This window comes from Gymnodraco acuticeps, unplaced genomic scaffold, assembly GCF_902827175.1.
Source record: "Gymnodraco acuticeps unplaced genomic scaffold, fGymAcu1.1, whole genome shotgun sequence".
NCBI lineage: Eukaryota > Metazoa > Chordata > Actinopteri > Perciformes > Bathydraconidae > Gymnodraco > Gymnodraco acuticeps.
Genome location: NW_022990499.1, coordinates 91,116 through 114,208, shown reverse-complemented (window position 1 = coordinate 114,208; position 23,093 = coordinate 91,116). Strand labels below are relative to the sequence as shown.

Here is a 23,093-nt window from a genome sequence, read left to right as displayed (position 1 = left end):
GATTGGTCCATTTCAGAATAATATATATGATATGTTTTATAATGATTGATCATGAAAGTGTTCTCAAAGCTGGTGAAGGTGCAGCTAGTTTGAATGACTTTGTATACTGCAGGGTAGCTGGTGGATTTACTCCAGGTGGAACTAAAGTCTGATTCAACACTTGATTAGATTTCACATCATTCATCCAGATCTGTGAAGTAACTAAAGGGATTAAATACATGTAGTGGAGGAAAAGTACACCATTTACCTCTGAAATCTAGTGGAGTAGAAGTACAAGGTAGCTAAACATTTAAATACTCAAGTAAAGTACAAGTACCTCAAAATTGTACTTGAGTACATCACATCTAAGTAATACATTATACTTTACATCTTTCCTAACCTCATGACAGTTTTCATCAAGCAGATAAAAAGTAGAAAAAGACAAAGGACATGATTTATTTTACCATTTGACCGCAACCCAGAAATACACACACACACACACACACACTCACAGCAGAAGCGCCTGTTCCTCCATGCCCTCACACAGCCTCCTCTCATCTGACACTTCTCCACGTAGTCACTGATGATGTTGCAGGCGGCCTCCTGGTTACCGTCGTTCAGCACCATGTCGTAGATACAGTCCTGGCGGTACTGCTCTGCGTCCACCCGGCCCCCACAGTCAGCCAGGGGCCCCTCCTTCGCCGTGATGACATCACACACTGATGTGTAGCCGGGGGGTTTGAAGTGGGGGGGAAGAGGCGTTGCACAGTTGCTACCTGGCAGCACACAAACATCACACATTACACATACTAATCATAGACTGTATATGATTATAATACAGCTGGTGTAATCTGATTGATCTCTCTTAACACAGCGCTCTGCTGATAAGACCAGAAGTGATCATTGTGAAGGGGTTCTTTATCTGCAGAATGCTCGTTTAAAACTAAACTGCAGAAAGTGTATAAATTGCAACACAAATCACTCTGGCGTCCTGTGACTCCTTTTTGTTAAGCATCAAACATCAGAGTCATTGTTTCTCTGTTTATACACGCCAAAGTTAGAATGTTCAATCAAAAGAAAATATAGATATTAATGTGAAACATTTCAAGTAAAATGTCTAGTATAATTAGCACATTGTACCATCATATATAACATGAATATATCATTATAAACATTGGAGTATTAGTAGCAACAAGATATGAATGATTAATTTCACACTGTAAAAGGATTTAGATATCTCTCCGCAGTCAACCTGCTGGAACTCTTAAAGAAATGCTGAACCAAAGCTAGATAAGTGGTTCACATGTCTAACTGGCATTATATTTCATAAAGAGGTGCCTGTCTGATGGATCCCAGCACAGTGAGGACCATTAGCAAGCTTCAGCTTACAGTCGCGGGAGCAGCCCGGAGCGTCCTCCAGCCATTGGCTCACTCCAAACTTGTTGCCGTTGGCAGCCAGCTTCCCATTGGGTAGCTTCAGGTCGTCAGCAGGGTCATCGTTCATGTTTCCACACAGACCGCAGACTGCATTGTGATAACTCGTCGCCAGCTCCACTCTCACTGAACTCGCAAAGTCAAAGGAGACCTGAACATGTGGAATATAAAGGAAACAACAATTCAAACTGAGACATATTGTAATAACATTGAGGCTCGGGGAGTAACGGAGTACATGTAACAGGAGTACGCAATCAGATACAGTACAACAACATTCACTAACAAAAATGGGGATTACAAGCAGGATTACATTGTTACAATCAATACAAAATAAAGGGCGACATATTATAGGTAGAAATACTGCCTGGTTTTTATTTTTGGTTTTCATTTAGGCTTCTTTTATTCGTTACGTTGAGAATACAAAATACAGTATAAGGATCCTTTTTAATAATGCATTTGATATTGAGGTAATCCAAACGTAACGGAAAGTAATCAGGTTACATTACTATTATATATATTCTTATTGAGTGAGTGGTGTGTTTCTGTGTGTGTTTCTACCTTAAGGAAGCTTGTCTCGAGGACAGCCTGCCTGTATCTGGGGTAAACATGCACCAGGGTTTTATTGGATGGAATGGAGAATGGTAAGGAGCTCTGAAGACCGTCCACCTGCAGAAAATACATTAACACACACACATATGTATTAGTACTTGTTCAGTCTTCCAATGCTGTTGAGGGAAAGCTTGGAGTTAAAGGCCATTTTAAGTAATTGGTGGACCAACAAAAAGTTTTTCTATTGGATATATGTTAGGAAAAATATCACTCGTCACCGGCTTGGTCTTCAATATCAGGATACATGTATTTATAACATGTATTTATCCTTTCAATAATGGAAGTAGTCATCACATAGAGAGCTGCATGGGACAAAATAGCTATCTGAACAGTGTCCTTCACATGCTGATATACAAGAGAGTGTTACAGTCACAAGATGCAGAATACCGGTTCAAAGCAGTATTCAATGTTTATTTCAGATTAGCTAAGGCCCATGTAAGCAATACACATGACAGTCATATGTCTTTCTCCATAGAGGCTGAATCATCATGTTAATCACATAGCTATCATATGCCTAAAACAGTCCTGATGCTCTTCTAGGTAATCATACATCCTGTTAGGTACACAGCTACATAGGGCCTTTGTTATCATGTGTACTTTGATATTAGAAGAGTACATTCAGTATCTTCCCAACAATATATATTGGCTTATTGCTGGTATATCGATAAGGAGAGAATATTGTTTATAGTTACCTTTAAGATTTGTTGTAGGTATGCCCAGGTTTGAACAGTGGTTCAATTTACCCCCTGACCTGGATCAACTTACCAAGTTGAGTCACAAGACCACTTTTTTTTTAGAAGTAATATTTTCAATGCCCTTGATAAAATATGAATTATTATCATTGCCATTGATAGGAGACATCCTGAATTATAGGTGTGTGTTTTCATTTTTACTATGTGTCATTTTTCCTTGCTTAGCGGACAGGATAACTAAACTAGAGAATGCAATTCCTGAAGAAATTGCTAGTGGGAATGCTTTATGCTGAAAAGCTGAGCTGAATTGCTATGCTGAAATGTGATGTGTCAGAAGAAAGTGAAGAATTTAGATTGAAATGATACATGAACACTGGGGGCTTGAATGTGTGATGAGAGAATAAAAGAAAGTGAAAAGGCTTGGAAAAGCAGCAGAATATTTGAACTACAAACTTTTGAACTAACTTGATGGTGAATGATCTGTCGCCATGCCAACGGCATTTGATGACATCCCATAATACGCTTAGATGCGTTGATGGCTGCATCGTTACCAAACCTGTGAAGTTGTGGGGCGTTTGGAGCATTTTCACTGAAGTTATGAGAAAACCGTGTTTCATGGCGACCCTTGTGTTACCATGGCAACGGCATTTGAAGAAATCTCACAACTGTCCCGTAGATGTCTTCACGGCTGGACTGTTAGCACACATGTGAAGTTTGAGCACTTTTTGAAAATGTTCATAGGAGTTAATGTAAAGCGACATTGTGTTTTATGGCGAGGGATGCGTTTCCATGGAAACGGCATATGATGACACCCCATAATTGACGTAGAGCTGTTGAGGGCAGGACCATTAACCATTATCTGAAGTCTGCTGCTCTGAGCGTGTCAGTTGGAGTGATGACATCATTGTGTTCCATGACACAGGTGTTTATATTTGAGCTAACGACGTGTCCAGAGATCAAAGGTTTCCATGGTGATGTGCAGTAATCAGTGAGAGGAGAGCCTTTGCATTGTTCTGAATGAGAGATAAACCTGTTACATGTGAACGTTTTGTTGAAGAACCGAAACAGATATCTGTGAAATTTCAAAGCGTGAAGCATGTCAAGGAAGTTGAGCATCTGAAGTGTGCTTTTTGTGTACTTTCGGGTCATTAATGTGGCCTTTTTGGCAGATTAACTAAAGGTGTGCGGCTGCTGCTGTGAGGAAATATCAGCCTGAAATTACGATGGGCATTAATGGAGGGCTCTGTTCTTGGTCCCCTCCTCTTCTCCTTGTATACAAACTCGCTCGGATCAGTCATTAGCCCGCATGGTTTTTCATACCACTGCTACGCTGACGACACACAATTAATTCTGTCCTTTCCCCGCTCAGAGACCCAGGTCGTCGCACGCATCTCTGCTTGTCTAGCTGACATCTCTCAGTGGATGTCTGATCATCACCTCAAGCTCAACCTTGACAAGACTGAGCTGCTCTTCCTTCTGGGAAAAGATTGTCCCACTCTTAACCTAACAATCAACATTGGCACCTCTGTTGTTTCCCCGACTCAGACTGCAAGGAATCTGGGTGTGACCCTAGATAACAACCTGTCCTTCACTGCAAACATCGCTGCTACAACCCGCTGCTGCAGATACACGCTTTACAACATCAGAAGGATACGTCCCCAGCTGACCCAGAAAGCCACGCAGGTTCTGGTCCAGGCTCTCGTCATCTCACGCCTAGACTACTGCAACTCCCTCCTGGCTGGTCTACCTGCATGTGCCATCCGACCTCTGCAGCTCACCCAGAATGCAGCGGCTCGTCTGGTCTTCAACCTTCCTAAATTCTCCCACACCACTCCGCTCCTCCGCTCCCTTCACTGGCTTCCGGTAACTGCTAGAATCCACTTCAAGACAATGGTACTTGCGTACCATGCTGCGAATGGGTCTGGCCCTTCCTACATCCAGGACATGGTTAAACCGTACACCCCAGCACGTGCACTACGCTCTGCATCAACCAAACGGCTCGTGCGAAGGGGACCCAAGTTCCCATCAGCAAAAACACGTGGGTTTGCTATCCTGGCTCCAAAATGGTGGAATGAGCTCCCCATTGACATCAGGACAGCAGATAGCTTACACACCTTCCGGCGCAGACTGAAAACTCATCTCTTTCGACTCCACTTCGAGCGATAGAACTATTAACAAAGCACTTATATACTAATAAAGGACTGGCTTATCTAAAGCCAGTTGAGTAGCACTTGAAATGTTTTAGCTCTATGAAACCTGATGTACTTATATGATTCTGTTTTCTTCAAGGTTGTATTTTGTTGGTCGAACGCACTTATTGTAAGTCGCTTTGGATAAAAGCGTCAGCTAAATGCAATGTAATGTAATGTAATGGAGGCATGTTGAACGTTTTTGTCACTTCATGCCCTCAAGAGGCATTTTGTTTAATTATTATTTTTCAAGCTACGAGATGTTTTCCTACGTTTGTCATGAAAAAGTATGTCTCAGGAATGTAGGGTTTGGGAATAATGGCAGTTTAAAAAAAATATATGAAGGCAAATTTCAAACTGTCGGCTCGCAGTTTTTGTTGATTTGGGCATATTTCCTGGACAGGCTACTTTGTAGAGACAAAGTTAATAATAATTGTAATATCCCAGTTATAAACGACATGAATCAAAGATGTGTTGTGTTTTAGTGGTAAAAAAAAAATGCATTCATCATCATAATTATTCTATATAGGTTATATAATTTACACTGCCTGTAAACCGGAGAACGCTGGCATTTATACTCCCTCCTACTTGAAAGACTACGGAGGGATAGGTTCTGCAAAATTAGTTTGTGTGTGTGTGTATATATATATGCTATATATGCTCTGAACGTTCCACTTCTTGCCTGCCCGACATTACCTTACGGCTGCGTCGCGTCGAAAAATAGACAAAGCGGCGAGACGCTCCTGAGCCGTAACGCGGCGCGTCTGGTGGAATAGCACCCATTGACTAGAGTGGCCACGATCCTTGCGGACGCCGCGGCGCAGCCGTAACGCGGCCGTAACGCGCCGCAGACGGACCCGGTGGAATCTAGGGGTAACTCTGATATCACGCACTCTGCCTTAACGAGCTGCGCAATGTTAAAGTTAAAATGTAAAAAATGTGATGAATTATGGGATGTATCTCTGGAATTATGAAAGTTATGAATGAGAAAAGTAATAGCCATTGATTCCCGACCGAGCTGAACGTTTTGATGTTTGAACGGAGTTTCTGCGATGTGGAATGTGGGAGGAGAAGAGGGCCAAAATAACAGGCGGAATAATAAAGAATTTCGTGCGTAGAAGAACAGATAGTGGGAATGCTGTTAAAAATGGCTCAACTTACCCCACTCTCCCCTATTGTAAAATAATTAACATCTGCCAATACAGTTTATTTATATCTGAAGTTCTGAAGTCTCAAGGTCAACATATGTTCTGCTGCAGATTTGAAGCTGTGCTCTGTGTTTTGATCATAGACTGTATAAAGGTTTTGATATATGTCATGCTTTTGGAGCAACTCCAGTGCCCTGTACTACGAAGCCAGTTCAACAGACACAGGGGCCGTTTCTCAATCTCGAGGATACTGGCTTCCAAACCAATATTTCTAGGATGCTACGTCATCAAGTGGCGCAGCAGGACCGTTCCAATGTCCAGCATACTTGGAATTCCACTGAGGCCGCGTCCTTGGTTTGGGGGAAATTTCGAGGCTGCACATGGGTAGACTTCGCGTCCTTAAAATCCCCACAATGCTTTGCGCACAGACCAATTTCAAAAACCCTTGCGGAGAATGGCTGAACCGACGCAGCACACATTTATATGTAAGTATAGTGGCGTAGGACATGTATTGGTAAATATGTTACTTTGTTACATTTGTTTGTTATCACCAAAAATGTGTTCCGTGCAAGTTCATAATTAGATAGACATCGTGAGGTATTTATTTTCGGTACAGAGAGTGGCACACTTGTTAGCCTGTTCCATTCTTCTTCGTTTTCCGAAGCCGTGGCTTGGAAGCATACTTGCTTCGTTTCTGAAGGAAGTGACTTGGAAGTACGCGACTACCAAGCCAGCATCCTCGAGATTGAGAAACGGCCAGGGTGTTTCTCAATGTCAAGTAAAGCTGCTCCAGAGACACTATTTCAAGCATACTACGTAATCGAGTGCCGCCGAAAGACTGTTCCAATGTCCAGCATACTTGGAATTCTACCGAGCCCGGCTTACTTCGGAGCGAGAAATTTCGAGCCTGCACATGTATAGACTCCGCGGTCTTAAAATCCCCACAATGCGGCCAGAGGCCCCGCCTTACATTTTCCGCCACAGATTTGGGAGATTGGTCCGTGCGCAAAGCATTATGGGGATTTTAAGACCGCGGAGCCTGGACATTGGAACAGTCCTTCGGCGGGACTCGATGACGTAGCATCCTTGAAATAGTGGCTCTGGAGCATCCTTCGTTGACATTGAGAAACACCCCCTGCATATGTTTGAGTTATCTGGCTTAACTAACCCTAACAAACGAGATCTCGCTAAGCGGTACTACGGCGCTGGTTATCAACCCAGGATTTCTCTGTCAGGCTGAGAGCGCGTTCACGTGAAAGGGGCGGGGTTCGCAACATTTGACCAATCACAAACAGGGACAAGCGTACTGACAGCGCAGCGTCATACTTCATGAATGAAAAGTAAACTATAATAGACATTATGAAGAAGTTAAACTTTAAACATCTATGACTTAAACTGATAATCCAGGATAAAAGCCACATAGTTGCATAGACGGTAAGGAAAACGAACCGAATTCGATATCAAAAAAGTATTCCGTCCACACGCAATCGGCACCAGAAACGTGTCCGTTCACACGAGACCACTCGACCCGCTGGAGACGCTGTAGTACATATGCCGGGCCTGTAAATGGCGCTGTACTTCCGCCACAAAATACACCAAAAGCAGCGAAGAAGACTTCCCAAGCATGCATGGTTGCCATGGTTGCCCTTCTGTTTATTCTCCGCGGTGGATTTAGCAGCAGAGGTGGGGAGAGGCAGGGCTCTGGCTCTTTTTCTCCCTCCCCGAAGCAAGCGTGTTCTCCTGTTGTAAATCTCTCAGGTAGTCCACCAGCAGATTACAAACACCCACCTCTCCGCCTCTTCCAAGGGACGAGGGGACCGTGCGGCAGAGTTTCAGTTACAATTTATTTTCGCCGGTCAACATGTCCGTTAAAGATTAAATCTTCCGGACAAAATTAGAAAAGTGCCGGTCAAAGGTCTTCTTTGTTATTTATTGAGCTTTAAAACAAATGAATAACGACTCTAATAATATACTCTCTTTTCCTCCCCCTCTCCTGACAGCCCGTCAGTATTTTCGTTATCAGGAAATGATCGTATAGGGCGTAATCACGGATCCGTTTGGCCCCCCAGAGCGTTGCGTCCTCAGATCTACCCACCTTGGGACCTGTTATCGTTATAGTTATCAATATCTGCGTTTCCCTGTCGGCCTCGTGTGGCCGAACCGTCTATATGATAGAGAGCTGTAGCGGATAGGATCCGTTTCGTCTCTGTGTGGCTAGGGCATGAGTTGATCTCTTATCTGGAACTTGTCTGCTCCGGAGCAGGTTAGGTGTTCAGCATAAGTTACCATGGAGATCTACCCCGGTAAGAAATGAACCAGCGTCGTAGGACCGGAAACCCATAGCTTTCCCTGAAGTTAGCTCGCTAAACGAAAATCCGGCTTCGTAGTACAGGGCACTGATAAAGTGAGAGCTGAAACAGCAGCTTTCATCCGAGGGTCATGTGACTGAGAGGAGTCTGCAGTGGTGTAAAGTAACTAAGTGCATTTACTCAAGTGCTGTACTTCATTACAATGTTGAGGTAACTTGAGTTTTTCCAGTTTATAATACTTTATACTTCTACTCCACCACATGTTGGAAGTAAATATTGTTCTTTTTACTCTGACATTTATTTAACAAGATGAGTGACTTTGCAGGCTCATATTATCAATAACACATTTATATCAGCTACTGAATTATGATGTACTAGGATATATATACCTGGTGTGTTAAGATACAGTGTGTGTTGTGTGTGTGTGTGTGTGTGTGTGTGGTGTGTGTGTGTGTATGTGTGTGGTGTGTGTGTGTGTGTGTGTGTGTGTGTGTGTGTGTGGTGTGGTGTGTGTGTGTGTGTTGTGTGTGTTGTGTGGTGTGTGTGTGTGTGGTGTGTGTGTGTGTGTGTGTGTGTGTGTGTGTGTGTGTGTGTGTGTGTGTGTGTGTGTGTGTGTGTGTGTGTGTGTGTGTGTTCCTCACCAGTACTCTGCCTGGTAGGTCCACTGACAGTATGTATGTGTTGCCATGGACTTTAACAGTCACCACTTTAGCATACGACACTCTTTTGTTGCCACGGTTATTATTCTCCAGCTTTATCTGCAGCACAGAGAGGAGAGGAGACAAGAGGAGAGGAGACAGAGAGGAGAGGAGACAGAGAGGAGACAAGAGGAGAGACAGAGAGGAGACAGAGAGGAGACAGAGAGGAGAGGAGACAGAGAGGAGACAAGAGGAGAGGAGACAGAGAGGAGACAAGAGGAGAGACAGAGAGGAGACAAGAGGAGGAGACAAGAGGAGAGACAGAGAGGAGACAAGAGGAGAACAATAATATGCATTTAGATATTTAACTAAAAAAGCAGAAATGAAAATTGCATGTAAAAAAACATTTCATTATCTGAAAATAATTCTTCTTAAACATCGATCCCATTCCCTTGGAGGGGTCAGCGCCTTCGGGAGAGGACAAAGCTGGTGGTTTCACTTTCAAAATAAAAGCATGTGTCAGTGATACGAGTTATTCTCCCAAACAATACAACTACATAACAATAATAACAATAAGAATAATAGTATTAATAATAAGAATAATAATGATCCTACCACTAATGGGGCGAAGCCTGCGAGCTAGTTCAGGAAGTCAACTCGAGCACTTATGCTGCATTCATACATAACGCCCCTCGCCACTCTACAACCAACCAAACAGAGTCTCCTTAATATGCCGCTCTATTTAACCTGCAGATCTCTCTCCATGCATTGCTTGCTGCTGCTATTGCTGCAGCTACCTCTACGTCGCTGCTGCTTGCTGCCCCACCACCACCCCAGCTTCCACCTGTAGGCTCGGGGGTTAGTTATTTGATCATCACTCATCGTGCTATGTATATCTATGGAGTGATGATGCCCGAGCCTAGTCGCCAAACTCAACTATATGCTGCTTCTAATAAACATGTTAAAGGAACACGTGAGTTGTCTGACTGAACTACTACTAATAGCAACAATAGTACTGATAATATTAATAATTATAATAATAATAATAACAATGATTACATTTATTATTATTATTATTATTATAGTGATGATGATGATGATGATGATGATGATAATAATTATAATGATAATATGAATAGTATTATCATTATTATCAATAATAATAATAATAACAATGAAACTCCTTGCTGCTCACCTCGAAGGGCTCCAGGCCTGACTGATCTCCACACACACCGGCCAGCTTGTACACACAGTTGCCCTGGAAGTCGAACCTGCGTCCATCGAAGGAGGTGTAGTGGGGGTCTCCGTGTGTGCTGCAGGTCTTGAAGCCCACGGGGACGCAGCCTTGGACCCCGTCTACAACGCTGCATTTCTCTCCCTTCCGACAGCCCGCCTGCTTACACTTCACCTTCTGCGTGCCTGCGTCACACACACACCTCTGGCTACACAGCGAGTCGGCCCAGAAAGTCTCACCTGGCAGGTAATAGCGGTCGTCGTGGTTACAGCCACAGCCCTTCTCCTTGATCACACACCTGAGAGAGAAGAAGAGAGAGAGGACATTATAAATCTCCCAGCATTTATTTTCATGAGGTGGAAAAAAGTGATATATATAATGAGTGCAAGCAGGATTTCTATAAGGACAGCATTGATATTCTAAATACTATAACTTGAACGTAACGTGTGAAGATGTTGTCCTCACTCTTTCCCACTTTGCACATATCCAGGGTCACAGAAGCAGCCCTCCACACAGACCTTAGGGCAGACCTCGGGCTGGGGGCCACAGCTGGGAGGGCACGCTGAGCCACACACATTGTAGTGACTGTGGGCCGGACACTCCACAGCTGGGGGGGGGGGGGGACAGAGATGAGGACACAGACAGGCCATAGCAACAGGCAGACATAAAACATGGCTGCTAAAAGAGGAGCCATTATGCCCACAGTGTGGAAACAGCAGCACCACCTCACACAGTAAGTAAGCATCCTCAATTACAACTGACCAGGTCTCCACTCTCACCTCTTTATTACTATTCTCATGTATTATAGCAATTGACTTTCAGCATTGTTACTATTTTTTCATTTTCTTAATGAATGTGTCCACTCCTTGTGTTCCTAGTAAGGAAAACAAGTCGGTGTTGCAAATCTTTATGATCTTAACTGTACATTTCAAATGTTTATGATACATTTCAAATCTTTATGATCTTAACTCTACATTTCAAATGTTTATGATACATTTCAAATGTTTATGATCATCTTAACTCTACATTTCAAATGTTTATGTATAGATGTCGCAATTGTACAAAGCTTTGGCAATACTGTATGTCATTATTGTCATGCTAATAAAGCTATTTGAATTGAATTGAGAGGGGGAGCACTGGTGCCCATGTGATCTGACCACAGGCCTGCAGGTATGCAATAGGACCTCTAACAGAAGGCGTTACCCAGTTCATCTTATAATGGGAAAGTTGTTGTGAGTACTGTCAACCTTTGACAGACTAAACACACTGTGGCAGGTCCACATCAGTGAGGGGCTTCCTGTCTGCCTGTAGTGTTTCAATTCATGTACAGTATGCAGTGGTGGGAGAAGTACTCTGATGATGTACTTTAGTAAAGTAGCAATACTACAGTGTAAAAATACTCAGCCATGCATTCAAAATTGTTGTTTTTTAAGTAAAAGCAAAAGTATTAGCATCAGAATGTAATTTAAGTACTCAGAAAGGCACATTTAAACACATTCTATATTTAAATATTGTATTAAAATGATTGGTGTATTAATGTGTTAATCACTTCAGTGTTGTACTTGGTAAAGGTGGGGTCCGTTTGAATTACTGTAAACACTACTGTTGATCTTAATCAATAATAATATATGATAATTATGTGTCGATTTACATTAAATTACATTAAATTAACCTAAATCTGCAAAGTAACTAAATATATAAAATAAATGTAGTGGAGTAAAATAGTGGGAAAATACTCAAGTAAAGCACAAGTACCTCAATGTTCTACTGAAGTACATTACTTGATTACATGTACTTAGTTACATTACACCACTGACAGTATGTTACTCACAACATTTGGCCAGTTGTCTCCATGGCAACACAGATGCTCCAGCTTCCTGGCACTCGGCCAGGTAGGTGCTCAGGGCCTCACACAGCACTTCCTGTCGCCCTTCATTGGTGCACACATCGTACAGACAATCTGCCACATTCTCTGCTACCGGCAGGCTGCCATGACAACCAGCGAAGGGGCCCTTCTTGTCGCTTATTATCCCGCAGTAGTCTGGGCCTGTGTACCTGAGGAGGAGATCAGAGAAATGCTGAGGATTATTGGCATCTCCTCATATCATTATATCATTTTAATAAAACACATTTAGGTCATCATTGGAGTTGCTCCAAACCGTGATAGATCTGAGGAGGTAACACTGGAAATACTCAACCGTTGACTTTGGAATAAATAACAAATATTAGGTTAAACTTAATATATTGTATTCAACTAACTAATACAGGTATGTGAAAGGTGTTGACATATATATATATATATATATATATATATATATATATATATATATATGTATATATACATTTAATTGAAGTTTTTCCAGTGTAAGTTGGTCCACAATGAAATATCACATCCCTCTCTGTTGAGATCTCCATATCAAGTGAATACTTAAGACGAAAGTTAATTATAATCAAATATGATCAATCATATTCTTGTATAAACCCATAATGAAAATGCTTCTTGATGGGTTTTGAATATGTATGTATGTTTACAATTTTATCTGTTGCTGTTTTGATAACTTTGCGTTTTAAAAAGAGGGTGTTGAGATCTCCATATCAGGTTGAATAATTAAAACGAAAGTTAGTTATAATCAAATACAATCAATTATATTCTTGTATAACCCATAATGAAAATGCTTCATATTTTAGGTTTTTCTATATTTACAGTAGGGCTGTGCAATTAATCGTATTTTAATCGCGATTACGATTATGGTTTGCGACGATTATGAAAACAGCATAATTGACAAAATACGATTATTTAGCTGGGTGCGCTTCGCCCCTCCCTGAAAGCCCACTCGGCCACGTGGGAGTGACATGTGTTGTGAGTGTTCAGCGCGAGCGAAGATGTCAGATCAAGAGGAGCAACTCGTTAAAAAGAAGGGTACAACTATTTCCACTATTTGGAAGTACTTTGGCTTTCAGGAGTCCGACGTGGAGCAAAACAAAGTACAGTGCAGGATTTGTTACCAGGTTGTGTTGGCACCACACGCTAACACAACCAATCTCTTTAATCAGCTGAAATACAACCACAAAGTGCAATACGACCGGGCAGTAATACAACAAAAAGCAGATGCCCGCTCGACTTCATCCACCACATCATCACAGTCATCGATTCTGGACGCATTGTACAGAGCAACGGCCTACGCGACGAGCTCGCAGAGACACAGAGATATTACAGGTGCCATTACATTTCACATCGCTAAAGATATGTGCCCAGTTAGCACTGTTAGCAACCAGGGCTTTAAGCAACTTGTCAACACGTTGGACAAGCGTTACGCGATGTCGTCTCGGTATTATTTCAGCAGGTCTGCGCTGCCTGCGCTATATGACAAATGCCGTGGGGAAGTTGAGAGAGATGTGGCTTCAGCTGACTACTTTGCTACCACAACAGACCTATGGTCTAGCCCAGGGGTGCCCAACCAGTCGATCGCGAGATGTGTCTAAAAATAGAACAACAATATTCTGTTTTATCGTTAATGTCCTGTAACATAATCTTCCTGTGCCAGAATAATGCACTTGAACGCATCAAAGCTTTGTGATTGGCCGGCGTCACCCCATGTGTCGGGGCGTGGCTGAGGGTCTTCAGTACAGGTTGCAATATCGTCACCTGCCTGCGCTCATCTCTGAAACCAGACCATGTAAACAGGCTGGTGTTTCTTGCGAACAATCTTTAAGAGATGACACGAGCAGCCCTACCAGCATTTGCCATGGTGGCCTAAACATTTTTATTTGGTCTTAAATTGTAGTTCAACATTTATTTCCTGTTACTTCTGGACCATGACGGTTGGCCAGCCTTCAACGTTTAACTGAGTGGAATATGTTGAATATGTTTTACCAAAATGTTGGCTATATGTTAAGGAGTTTTCAGTAGGTTGTGACAGTGCACTGCAACATGTTTGATTTCATTTATGTTGGTCTAATTTATTTTTATTTATCATATTAATAATATATGTTTAGTATGGTTTTGGAAGTGCGCTCCAACATATTTGATCTTGTTTATTGGTAAAATATTATTTGTTTTAAAGTTCAATAAATGGTCAATGAATAATCGTCAATATAATCGTGATATCAATTATTGACCCAAATAATCGTGATTATGATTTTTGCCATAATCGCACAGCCCTAATTTACAGTATAAACAAAACACAAGTGGTTTGTTAAATTGAGTGTAAGGCCTATAATCATTTATGGATGTCACTGATAAGAGAGGAGGCAGTTTCTTCCCTCTCCCCTCACAGCAGTACACAGGGAGGGGGGCTCCTGACTTAAGGATAAATACATTGAGGCCTCAAAAAGGTGGTTATGTCATAGCCGAGAATAATATTTTGCAAGTCCTGCAGGGGTCATGTCCTTTTTACACAAACATGGGAAGGTGTGTCTTATGCCATAGCCATATCATATATCTGGTCATGTCCAGTCCTGTACATTAGAGGCCATGCCCAGTTTCCACAAATATGGATATGGAAGAGGGTCTTTAGGTTTTCTATCCTGTTGTTGAGCATAAAGACACTGGAGGATGGGGAGGGACTTTATTTTTGTGGGAGAGCGAGAAAGAGGGGGGGGGGGTTCTCCTGGTATGCTCTCTCTCTGTAAGCTCTGTCCCTCCGAGCTGGGTTAATAGCTCTCGGTAAGGTTCTCTCAGACTTGGTAAATATCTCTCAAATTTCTTGGTTGAATGCTGAGTGAATTTCTTTGTGAAATGAGTGGAATTAATTGAGATGTGTTTGTGAATATTAGGCCAGCCAGCTGTGAGGAATCTTCCTCCGAATTCATGCGGATAGGAATGGGTTTTTGAATGTTAGTCCCGCCACCTGTGTCGGGAAAAAAAGGTATGAAATTGATGTGAATTGATTTGGTGAATGAAAGTTTGAATGTGCTTTTTATTATCACCGGTCATTTATGAGGAAATGCCTCTAAATTCTATCGGGAGATTTAAAATCACAACTGAATTGGGCAGTTGAAGTTACAATTTTGGTAATAAATGTAAAACTGTGAATCAAAGTTTCATATTAGAACATGATCACAGCATGATATGTTTAGTATGATTATAATGTTGTAAAGAGAGAAGGTAAAAACCCTGTATAAGTTTGGACCTATTTTTCTTCAAATAAACTGATCCCAGCTTTTTGGACTGGGACAACTTAAAAGACATCTGTGCTCTCCTCTCCTGCTTCAAAGGTAAGATTGCACACTGCCTCACTCACACTTAGGTAGGGCCACACCTCATTACTGATATCAAAATCCTTCGGGATCGCTTAAACAGATTTAAGAGAGTTGTCTGAATTGAAACATCAGTTAATTGAACCTGGTTCTTCAGGAGTTAATAGAGGTGAGATCTTGCTGACGGTGGTGGATCTGAGCCAAGCAGTAAACTTACATAGACTCAATAACTTCTGTTAGGTTAATTAGTAGGTCTGAGTCATTTCCCGGAATAAATGATCAGCCCTCCTGACTCTTACATCTCATACCATGCCATGAAGACAATATTTGTAGATTTTCAAGACATTAAAAGGGTCTTGAACATAAGTTAGTGATTGCAATGTTTAGGGGGGTGTATTTTCTGTCTTGTCTTAAATATGTGTTGAAAATGGAGCTGCTGTGCAGGAACATTTTAGACTTGATCTGAAAAGAAAGTATTATTCTGTTGTAACATAATGTCCTGTGTCCCCGCAGGATGAAAGCTAATGACTTTCCTTATCTTGGGATGTCTAGTCGAGATTCTGGGGGAATGTTTAGCAGCTCAAAATGTCACTTCCTTTATGATCAAAACATCTCATAATCCAGAGCTGCACTTCCTGTTTAGTGCTCATTAGAACATGTTAACTAGTATAGTCGTTTTTTTGTTCTTGTCATAAACTCCTAAAAACGCTTAAACTTATCTTCGTTTATTTGGTGTGAATGCTAAATCAGAACAAAATTAATTATTTATTATTTTTCCGCATCTTTTTTTGATTGCTTTCTTGTTCCATATGGGCGCTATTACTCCGGACATTCATAACTTTCATAATTCCAGAAATATTATACAGTAGCTCATAAAGCGTTTTGTGAAGGCACAGAGATGATGTTTTTAGTCATTACTTCCCCCAGCCCCCATACTTTAGCCACGCCCCCTTACATCACTTACACACAGCGGTCACACAGCAATGTCTTCAGGAATTGCATTCTCTAGTTATGTAGTGATGTTCACGTTTATAATGAGTGACACTGAATCTAAAGAGTGCTCATTGAAGGAGGTACTGACTTGACGCGGTCCTGGTCTGAGCACTGCGGACACACGTCCTCACAGAAGTGGTAGCAGAAGGGGTCGTAGTCCTCCAGGCTCCAGGTGGAGGCCCAGTACGTCAAATTGGCAGCCGGCCGCCCCCCCGCCTGCGTCATCTCGTCCTCCGGGTCGCCGTTGTAGTTTCCACAGAGCCCGGCCACATTACCAAAGTAACTGCTGCTGATGGACACCATGAGGAGTGTGGACCAATCAAACGTGACCTCCACGCCAAAATCACTTTGGAGCGTGCCTCTGATTCCAGACGCTGTTATGGAGATGCTGCCTCCCTCCAGACGGACAGGAAGCCCCATCCTGATACCGTCCACCTGAGAGAGAGGGAGGGAGAGGAAGAGGGTCTGAAACCTTTGTTGTACAATGATGATTTCATCCACTATAGGACTTGAAAATATTGTCAATATAACCATATTAGTTCTCTTCCATTAAACACATTATTATCCACAGGAGGTTTTGGAACTGTGAAATAACGAAAAGTAAAGGCGGTAAGATTTAGAAGAGATATTATATGCCACTATAAAAATAGTACAAAATGAAATCCTGATTCAGAAATAGTATGCAAGACAGTAATTAAACCAGTGGCATTATGTGGCACAGAAATATAATTTCCCATATTAGACATTATATATTTAATTAGGAAGAAGAAGATTACATTTTCTCATATCAATTAACAATCACATTCAGGTCAGGGGAGATGGAACCTCTCCAATGGTGTAAATAATTGTGAATAGAATAAAGAATTGTGAATAGAATAGAATGGGAGCGATGAACCCCTCTGTAAAAGTCCCACATGCAGAGCACACAGCACACAGTGACATGTGTTCTCTGCTTTGAACCCATCCTAGTGCCAGGAGTCTAGGACTAGGAGCAGTGGGCAGCTAGTGTACAGCACCCGGGGAGCAATGGGAGTGAGGGGGGAAGGGGGGTGTCCGGTGCCTTGCTCAAGGGCACCACGGCAGAGCCCAGGAGGTGAACTGGTCGGTGTGTGTGTGTGTATCTCCATACATGATAACATTTCCATGCGTGTGAGTTCTATACAGTACACATATTTAGATGTTCTGTCTACTTTCTACTTAACCTTGTAATATCACTGTGTCCGTTTGACTCAGCAATGACAGTAAAATGTTAACATTGCCAACAGCAGTGAAAACTGAAATGACCAAACACTTAATCTGTATCAGATTTCCTTTGTGTCGGTAATTAGAATTGAATCTAATTATCAGTGTAACTAGGAAAAGTTGCAGTGCTGGCATTATTTACGCTGAGCAAAGACCCACCAGTATGACCCCTCTCTGAGAGGAGGGGATGGAGATCCGATGGCCCAGCATCTCCACAGTGGCTGAGCGCACGAAGGAGCCTTCAGAGTTTCCTCGCAGCTCATTCTTGCTGATCACAGTGAACGATGTCAGGGAGGGGTCGAGACCTGGGGAAGTTATTTATGTTAATGTTAGCAGTGTAACCATTGACTTAAAGGCCAGTGAACCTGAAGTGATAACATGCTAACTCAATTCAAGGATTTAGGACTCATTCCTGCACTACTCTATTTCTTTGGTAGGCATTGTAATGGAAAGAGTTGACAATGTGAGTGTTGAGCAGAGCAGACAGACCTGTGGTGTTGACCAGAACGTAGGTGCAGGTTCCCTGGAAAGAGTACCGCGTATTGTCAAACGTGCTGTAGTGCGGGTCGCCGAAAGCCCAACACAAGGCTGTAGAATCAGGAACACACACTCCCTGGCCTTCTGACACCACACAGTGCTCCTTTACTCTGCACTCAACCTCAGCACAAGGGTCTGCAACACACACACACACACACACACACACACACACACACACACACACACACACACACACACACACACACACACACACACACAGGCACATATGGTTATTGAGGACAAGAGAAACTCTGGTGCTGCTATGGACGTCTCACTTCTCCATTCTTCACACAGCTACATTTGAAATGGTAAGTGAGAACAGTGCACCAGCACCTCCCTCAATATCTGTCAGGAGTTTGCGTTGGTATACTCAAGCTGAATGATTCATCTGTACTCGCTGCTTGATGACAGCAGGCAGCTTTTGTCTTATTGAATTAATTGAGTATCACACTCACGCTGGCATTGAACATATTTCAACAACATAAATGATCTAAGCAGATATTTTAATTGTTTTTTAAAGCTCTAACTGGTGTTGGTGCTAGCTCTGAATCAGATTTGCGTTTAACATATGAACCCTTAGGACCCTCAGGTCCTCTGGTACTAGACTTCTAATGTAAAGATAAAACAAGACGATTGTGGATCCACCTTCAGAAGCCCTGAGGGGGCCGTGTTCTTTCTTTAGAGAGCCAACGCAAGACCCACCTTTTCAAATTGGCTTTAAAAATAAGAACATCTTTTTTTAATTAATCATACAGTTATTTGTTGCTCTGTCAACGTATTCGGGGGTTGGTACATTTTTTGTTAGTTTAAGTTGCAAATGAAAGTATGTGGCTGTCCTAGAATAACTGAACATCATGCTGAAAGGAGATTTGAGGCTCCTCCCTTCAAGTGTGTTGCACCTGTAGCCACACCCACCTGTGATGTCACAAATAACTGACACACCCTGGAGTGCACTAATGCTGATAGGATGTTCTCCAGTACTGTGCATGCCTTGCTTTCTGAACACTACAGAACATGGCTAACAGTCAGAGATCAGTCCCACCCGTAGAGAAGCAGCCCAGCGCTCCGTCCTTGTTGCGACACTCCTGCCCCTGCTGGCAGCTGGTGGATTTGCAGCTGTACTGCCCCCCTTCACAGGCACAGCGCTCGGAGCAGCCCTCCAGCAACACTGATGTCCCTGACTGAAAATACATGAGCACACAGCAACATACATCTTCAGAATCAGAAATAGTTTATTTTCTGTGTTATAGCAAAGGGAACAGTGAAGATAAAGGAACAACGAAATAAGCAGACAGACATATTAAATAAAGAAGCGAGCACATGTTATTCAATAGAAAACAGGACCAAACAAACAAAGAATATAGCAGCCTTATCAGAGTAAGAAAACATAGCAGCCAGTTAATACATTGTAAAAGAGTGTGTATTGCACAGTGTTAAAGTCTTAGGTAGTGAATAGCAGCCAGTAATAGCAGTATTAAATGTAAAAGGTGTTAATTTGCATATGACAGTAAGGCCCCTTTCTGATATGAACGTAGTCTTGAATGCGCCTTACATGAATTCATGATCAAAGTTGAATTTGAAATTGGACTAACAACATATTAGATAGTGCTCGGCTCTCATCCTGTACTGAATAGACATTATGATGTGGATGATGGTAGTCACCCTGTAATACTGTCCGTCCACCACGCAGCCACACTTCTCCACGGGGACACAGCGGGCGCCGTCAGACATCAGGCTGTCGGCACACTGGCAGCCCTCCTGGCAGGGGGGGCAGGGGGCGGAGCTCTGCAGGGAGGAGCAGGTGGAGGAGCAGGAGGAGGAGCACAGCTCGTAGTGACTTCCTGCCGCACAGCTCACAGCTGCAACAGCAAACAGTATTCATTTGAGTCAAATCTAAAAATATTAAGGCACTTTTTCTGATTTCTGTTTTTCAATAATTCACAAGTTGACTGTTCGATGGCAAGTTTAATGATGTCCTGTTCTGTTACATCAGATTAGAAGATGAAACCAAATAACGCGTACAGTCTCTGAAGTGACCTACATTTTCTTTTTACATTCAGAATTTCACAAAAACTCAAATGAATTTTCTTTAATATTTTTGTTTTTATTGTTTAATGTACTTCTTATCCCAGGCCACCGTACTAAAGGGCATGAGAGAGTAGAATCAGCCGCATTCAGAGAGTGATCCGCAGACTCACCACAGAAGCTGTCACTCCTCCAGGTTCTGATCTCTGCTCCGGCCAGCTGACAGGCCGTCACGTAGCTCTGGATGTGACGACACAGGACGGCCTGGCCCGCTCCGCCTGTCGACATCTCCCTGAAATACAAAACCTCTGTCATTAGGGAACAACTGGAAGGGCCTTAACAGAGAAACTTTAGTTTGGTGTAGAACAATCCTGCTTTATTATATTTGTTTTGTCTCTCAATGCTTTCATACAAATATACTAAATGAGTGGCGGAGATCTGGGAGCATGGACACAATGTTACAACACTGACTGGTCAGAGGGTGATCATATGATCAGAACATATAAAGTACTTTGGGAAAGGGAGTGCATCTGAAATGTTGTCAATAATCTGTCATCATCACTGTGTTCTAAGGTAACATGCAGCTTTATGAACAATTGTTCTATCTTTAGTAATAAATAACTCGTTCTTTAAAGCAGAGTTGAAAGTGATGGAAGTACAAAATGATAGGTTGGCATAGTTGAATGAATGGTTGGGTCATATGATCAGAAAATCTGATGCAGGTCAAGTGAATCTGAAATAATGTGGTTAATACTCCCGAAACACAGAGAACCGTATACCACTGATGGAAAGTAACTACGTACCCAAAACTAAACAAATGTAGGTACTTGCACTTTACATGTGTTTTCACAGTATGCTACTTTGTACTCTCACACTTTACATTTTGTTGGAAAATATGATACTTTTTACTATTTAGTTACTTTGCAGATTTTGATTATTAATACAAAATAAAGATCACCAATATATATTATTATAGGATATCCATAAAGTAAATGAAATAAACCACACTTTTACCAAGTGATGAACACATACATACATACATACATACATACATACATACATACATACATACATACATACATACATACATACATACATACATACATACATACATACCTACCTACCTACCTACCTACCTACCTACCTACCTACCTACCTACATACATACATACATACCTACCTACCTACCTACCTACCTACCTACATACATACATACATACATACCTACCTACCTACCTACCTACCTACATACATACATACCTACCTACCTACCTACCTACCTACCTACCTACCTACCTACCTACATACATACATACATACATACATACCTACATACATACCTACCTACCTACCTACCTACCTACAGACATACATACCTACATACATACATACATACATACATACATACATACATACATACATACATACATACATACATACATACATACATACATACATACATACATACATACCTACATACATACATACATACCTACATACCTACATACCTACATACATACCTTTCTACCTACATACCTACATACAGACATACATACATACATACATACATACAGACATACATACATACATACATACATACCTACCTACCTACCTACCTACCTACATACATACATACATACATACATACATACATACATACATACATACATACATACATACATACATACATACATACATACATACATACATACCTACCTACCTACATACATACATACATACATACATACACACACACACACACACACACAGACACACACACACACACACACACACACACACACCACACACACACACACACACACACACACACACAGACACACACACACACACACATACACACACACACACACACACACACACCACACACAAACACACATACATACATACAGCAAGTCACAGTGTGGAGCAGGTAGACGTCAGATTAGAGCAGTGGTTCTCAAAGTGGGGGGCGCGCCCCCCCAGGGGGGCGCAGAGGCATGACAGGGGGGGCGCGAGAGACCAGGAGAAAAATGGTTATTAAAAAAAAAAAATAAAGGTTAAAAATAAATAAATAAATCATATTTTGAAAAATGATTGATTCGAAAATAATATGATAGAGTACAGTACTATTACGTCTGGGTGTCTGTGTTTCATTAAAGCTCGGCTCTGTGTGTGTGTGGAACGAGCCATTTTGTGTGCGTGCGCGAGCGAGAGAGAGAGAGCGCACCGGTACCGGAGATCGTTGATGTTAGCTTCTGGTGCTAGTGAGCTACGCTAACGGATATAAGGAGTTTTTTCAACAACAAAGTGGAGGAGAGTCCTCTCCTGTCAGACTGAGAGACTCAGTGAGCTCAAGGACTCTCTCAGTGTTATCTCAGTGGGTCTCAAACGTTTTGGTCACCATTAATATAAATAAATTAAAAACAGGTATGAAATACTATATGACATTAAAAAATGTATAAAGTTTAAAAGGGGAGTGATTTGTAAAATATCCGTAAAGAAATAGTAAATCTGTTTACAGTTCTGTGTTGAGAGATGTATCCATAGATCTCTTCATTTTGCTCTCAAAGTGCACCAGATTGATGCTTTTAAATCTTCCCGGGGGAGCTTGTCCCCGGACCCCCCTATGTGAGGTCCACACACCACCTATAAAAATAGCACTTTACCCCTGCTTACCGTGAGCTGATTATCGAGCCTTCATTGTAACAGTCGCGGGTACACTGTGTATATGTATGTATATGTATGTCAAGACACTGGTACTTGCTTACCATGCTGCGAATTGATCTGGCCCTTCGTACATCCAGGACATGGTTAAACCGTACACCCCAGCGCGTGCACTACGCTCTGCATCAGCCAAACGACTCG

General features: G+C 42.0%; 1 protein-coding gene across 1 annotated transcript in view; it reads right to left on the bottom strand.

Moving 5' to 3' along the window:
* LOC117552841 (IgGFc-binding protein-like) overlaps positions 1 to 23,093 on the bottom strand; it is a 42,026-nt gene that overhangs the window by 1,716 nt on the left and 17,217 nt on the right. Inside the window, exons 22-34 of the mRNA XM_034226506.1 lie at positions 20,402 to 20,520; positions 19,866 to 20,062; positions 19,246 to 19,384; positions 18,156 to 18,338; positions 17,826 to 17,971; positions 16,513 to 16,859; positions 12,064 to 12,287; positions 10,698 to 10,839; positions 10,194 to 10,530; positions 9,002 to 9,118; positions 1,972 to 2,079; positions 1,369 to 1,564; positions 492 to 755 (exon numbers count right to left, since the gene is read on the bottom strand). Coding sequence (XP_034082397.1) covers positions 492 to 755; positions 1,369 to 1,564; positions 1,972 to 2,079; positions 9,002 to 9,118; positions 10,194 to 10,530; positions 10,698 to 10,839; positions 12,064 to 12,287; positions 16,513 to 16,859; positions 17,826 to 17,971; positions 18,156 to 18,338; positions 19,246 to 19,384; positions 19,866 to 20,062; positions 20,402 to 20,520 — 2,519 coding nt within the window. The remainder of the gene's footprint in view (positions 1 to 491; positions 756 to 1,368; positions 1,565 to 1,971; positions 2,080 to 9,001; positions 9,119 to 10,193; positions 10,531 to 10,697; positions 10,840 to 12,063; positions 12,288 to 16,512; positions 16,860 to 17,825; positions 17,972 to 18,155; positions 18,339 to 19,245; positions 19,385 to 19,865; positions 20,063 to 20,401; positions 20,521 to 23,093) is intronic.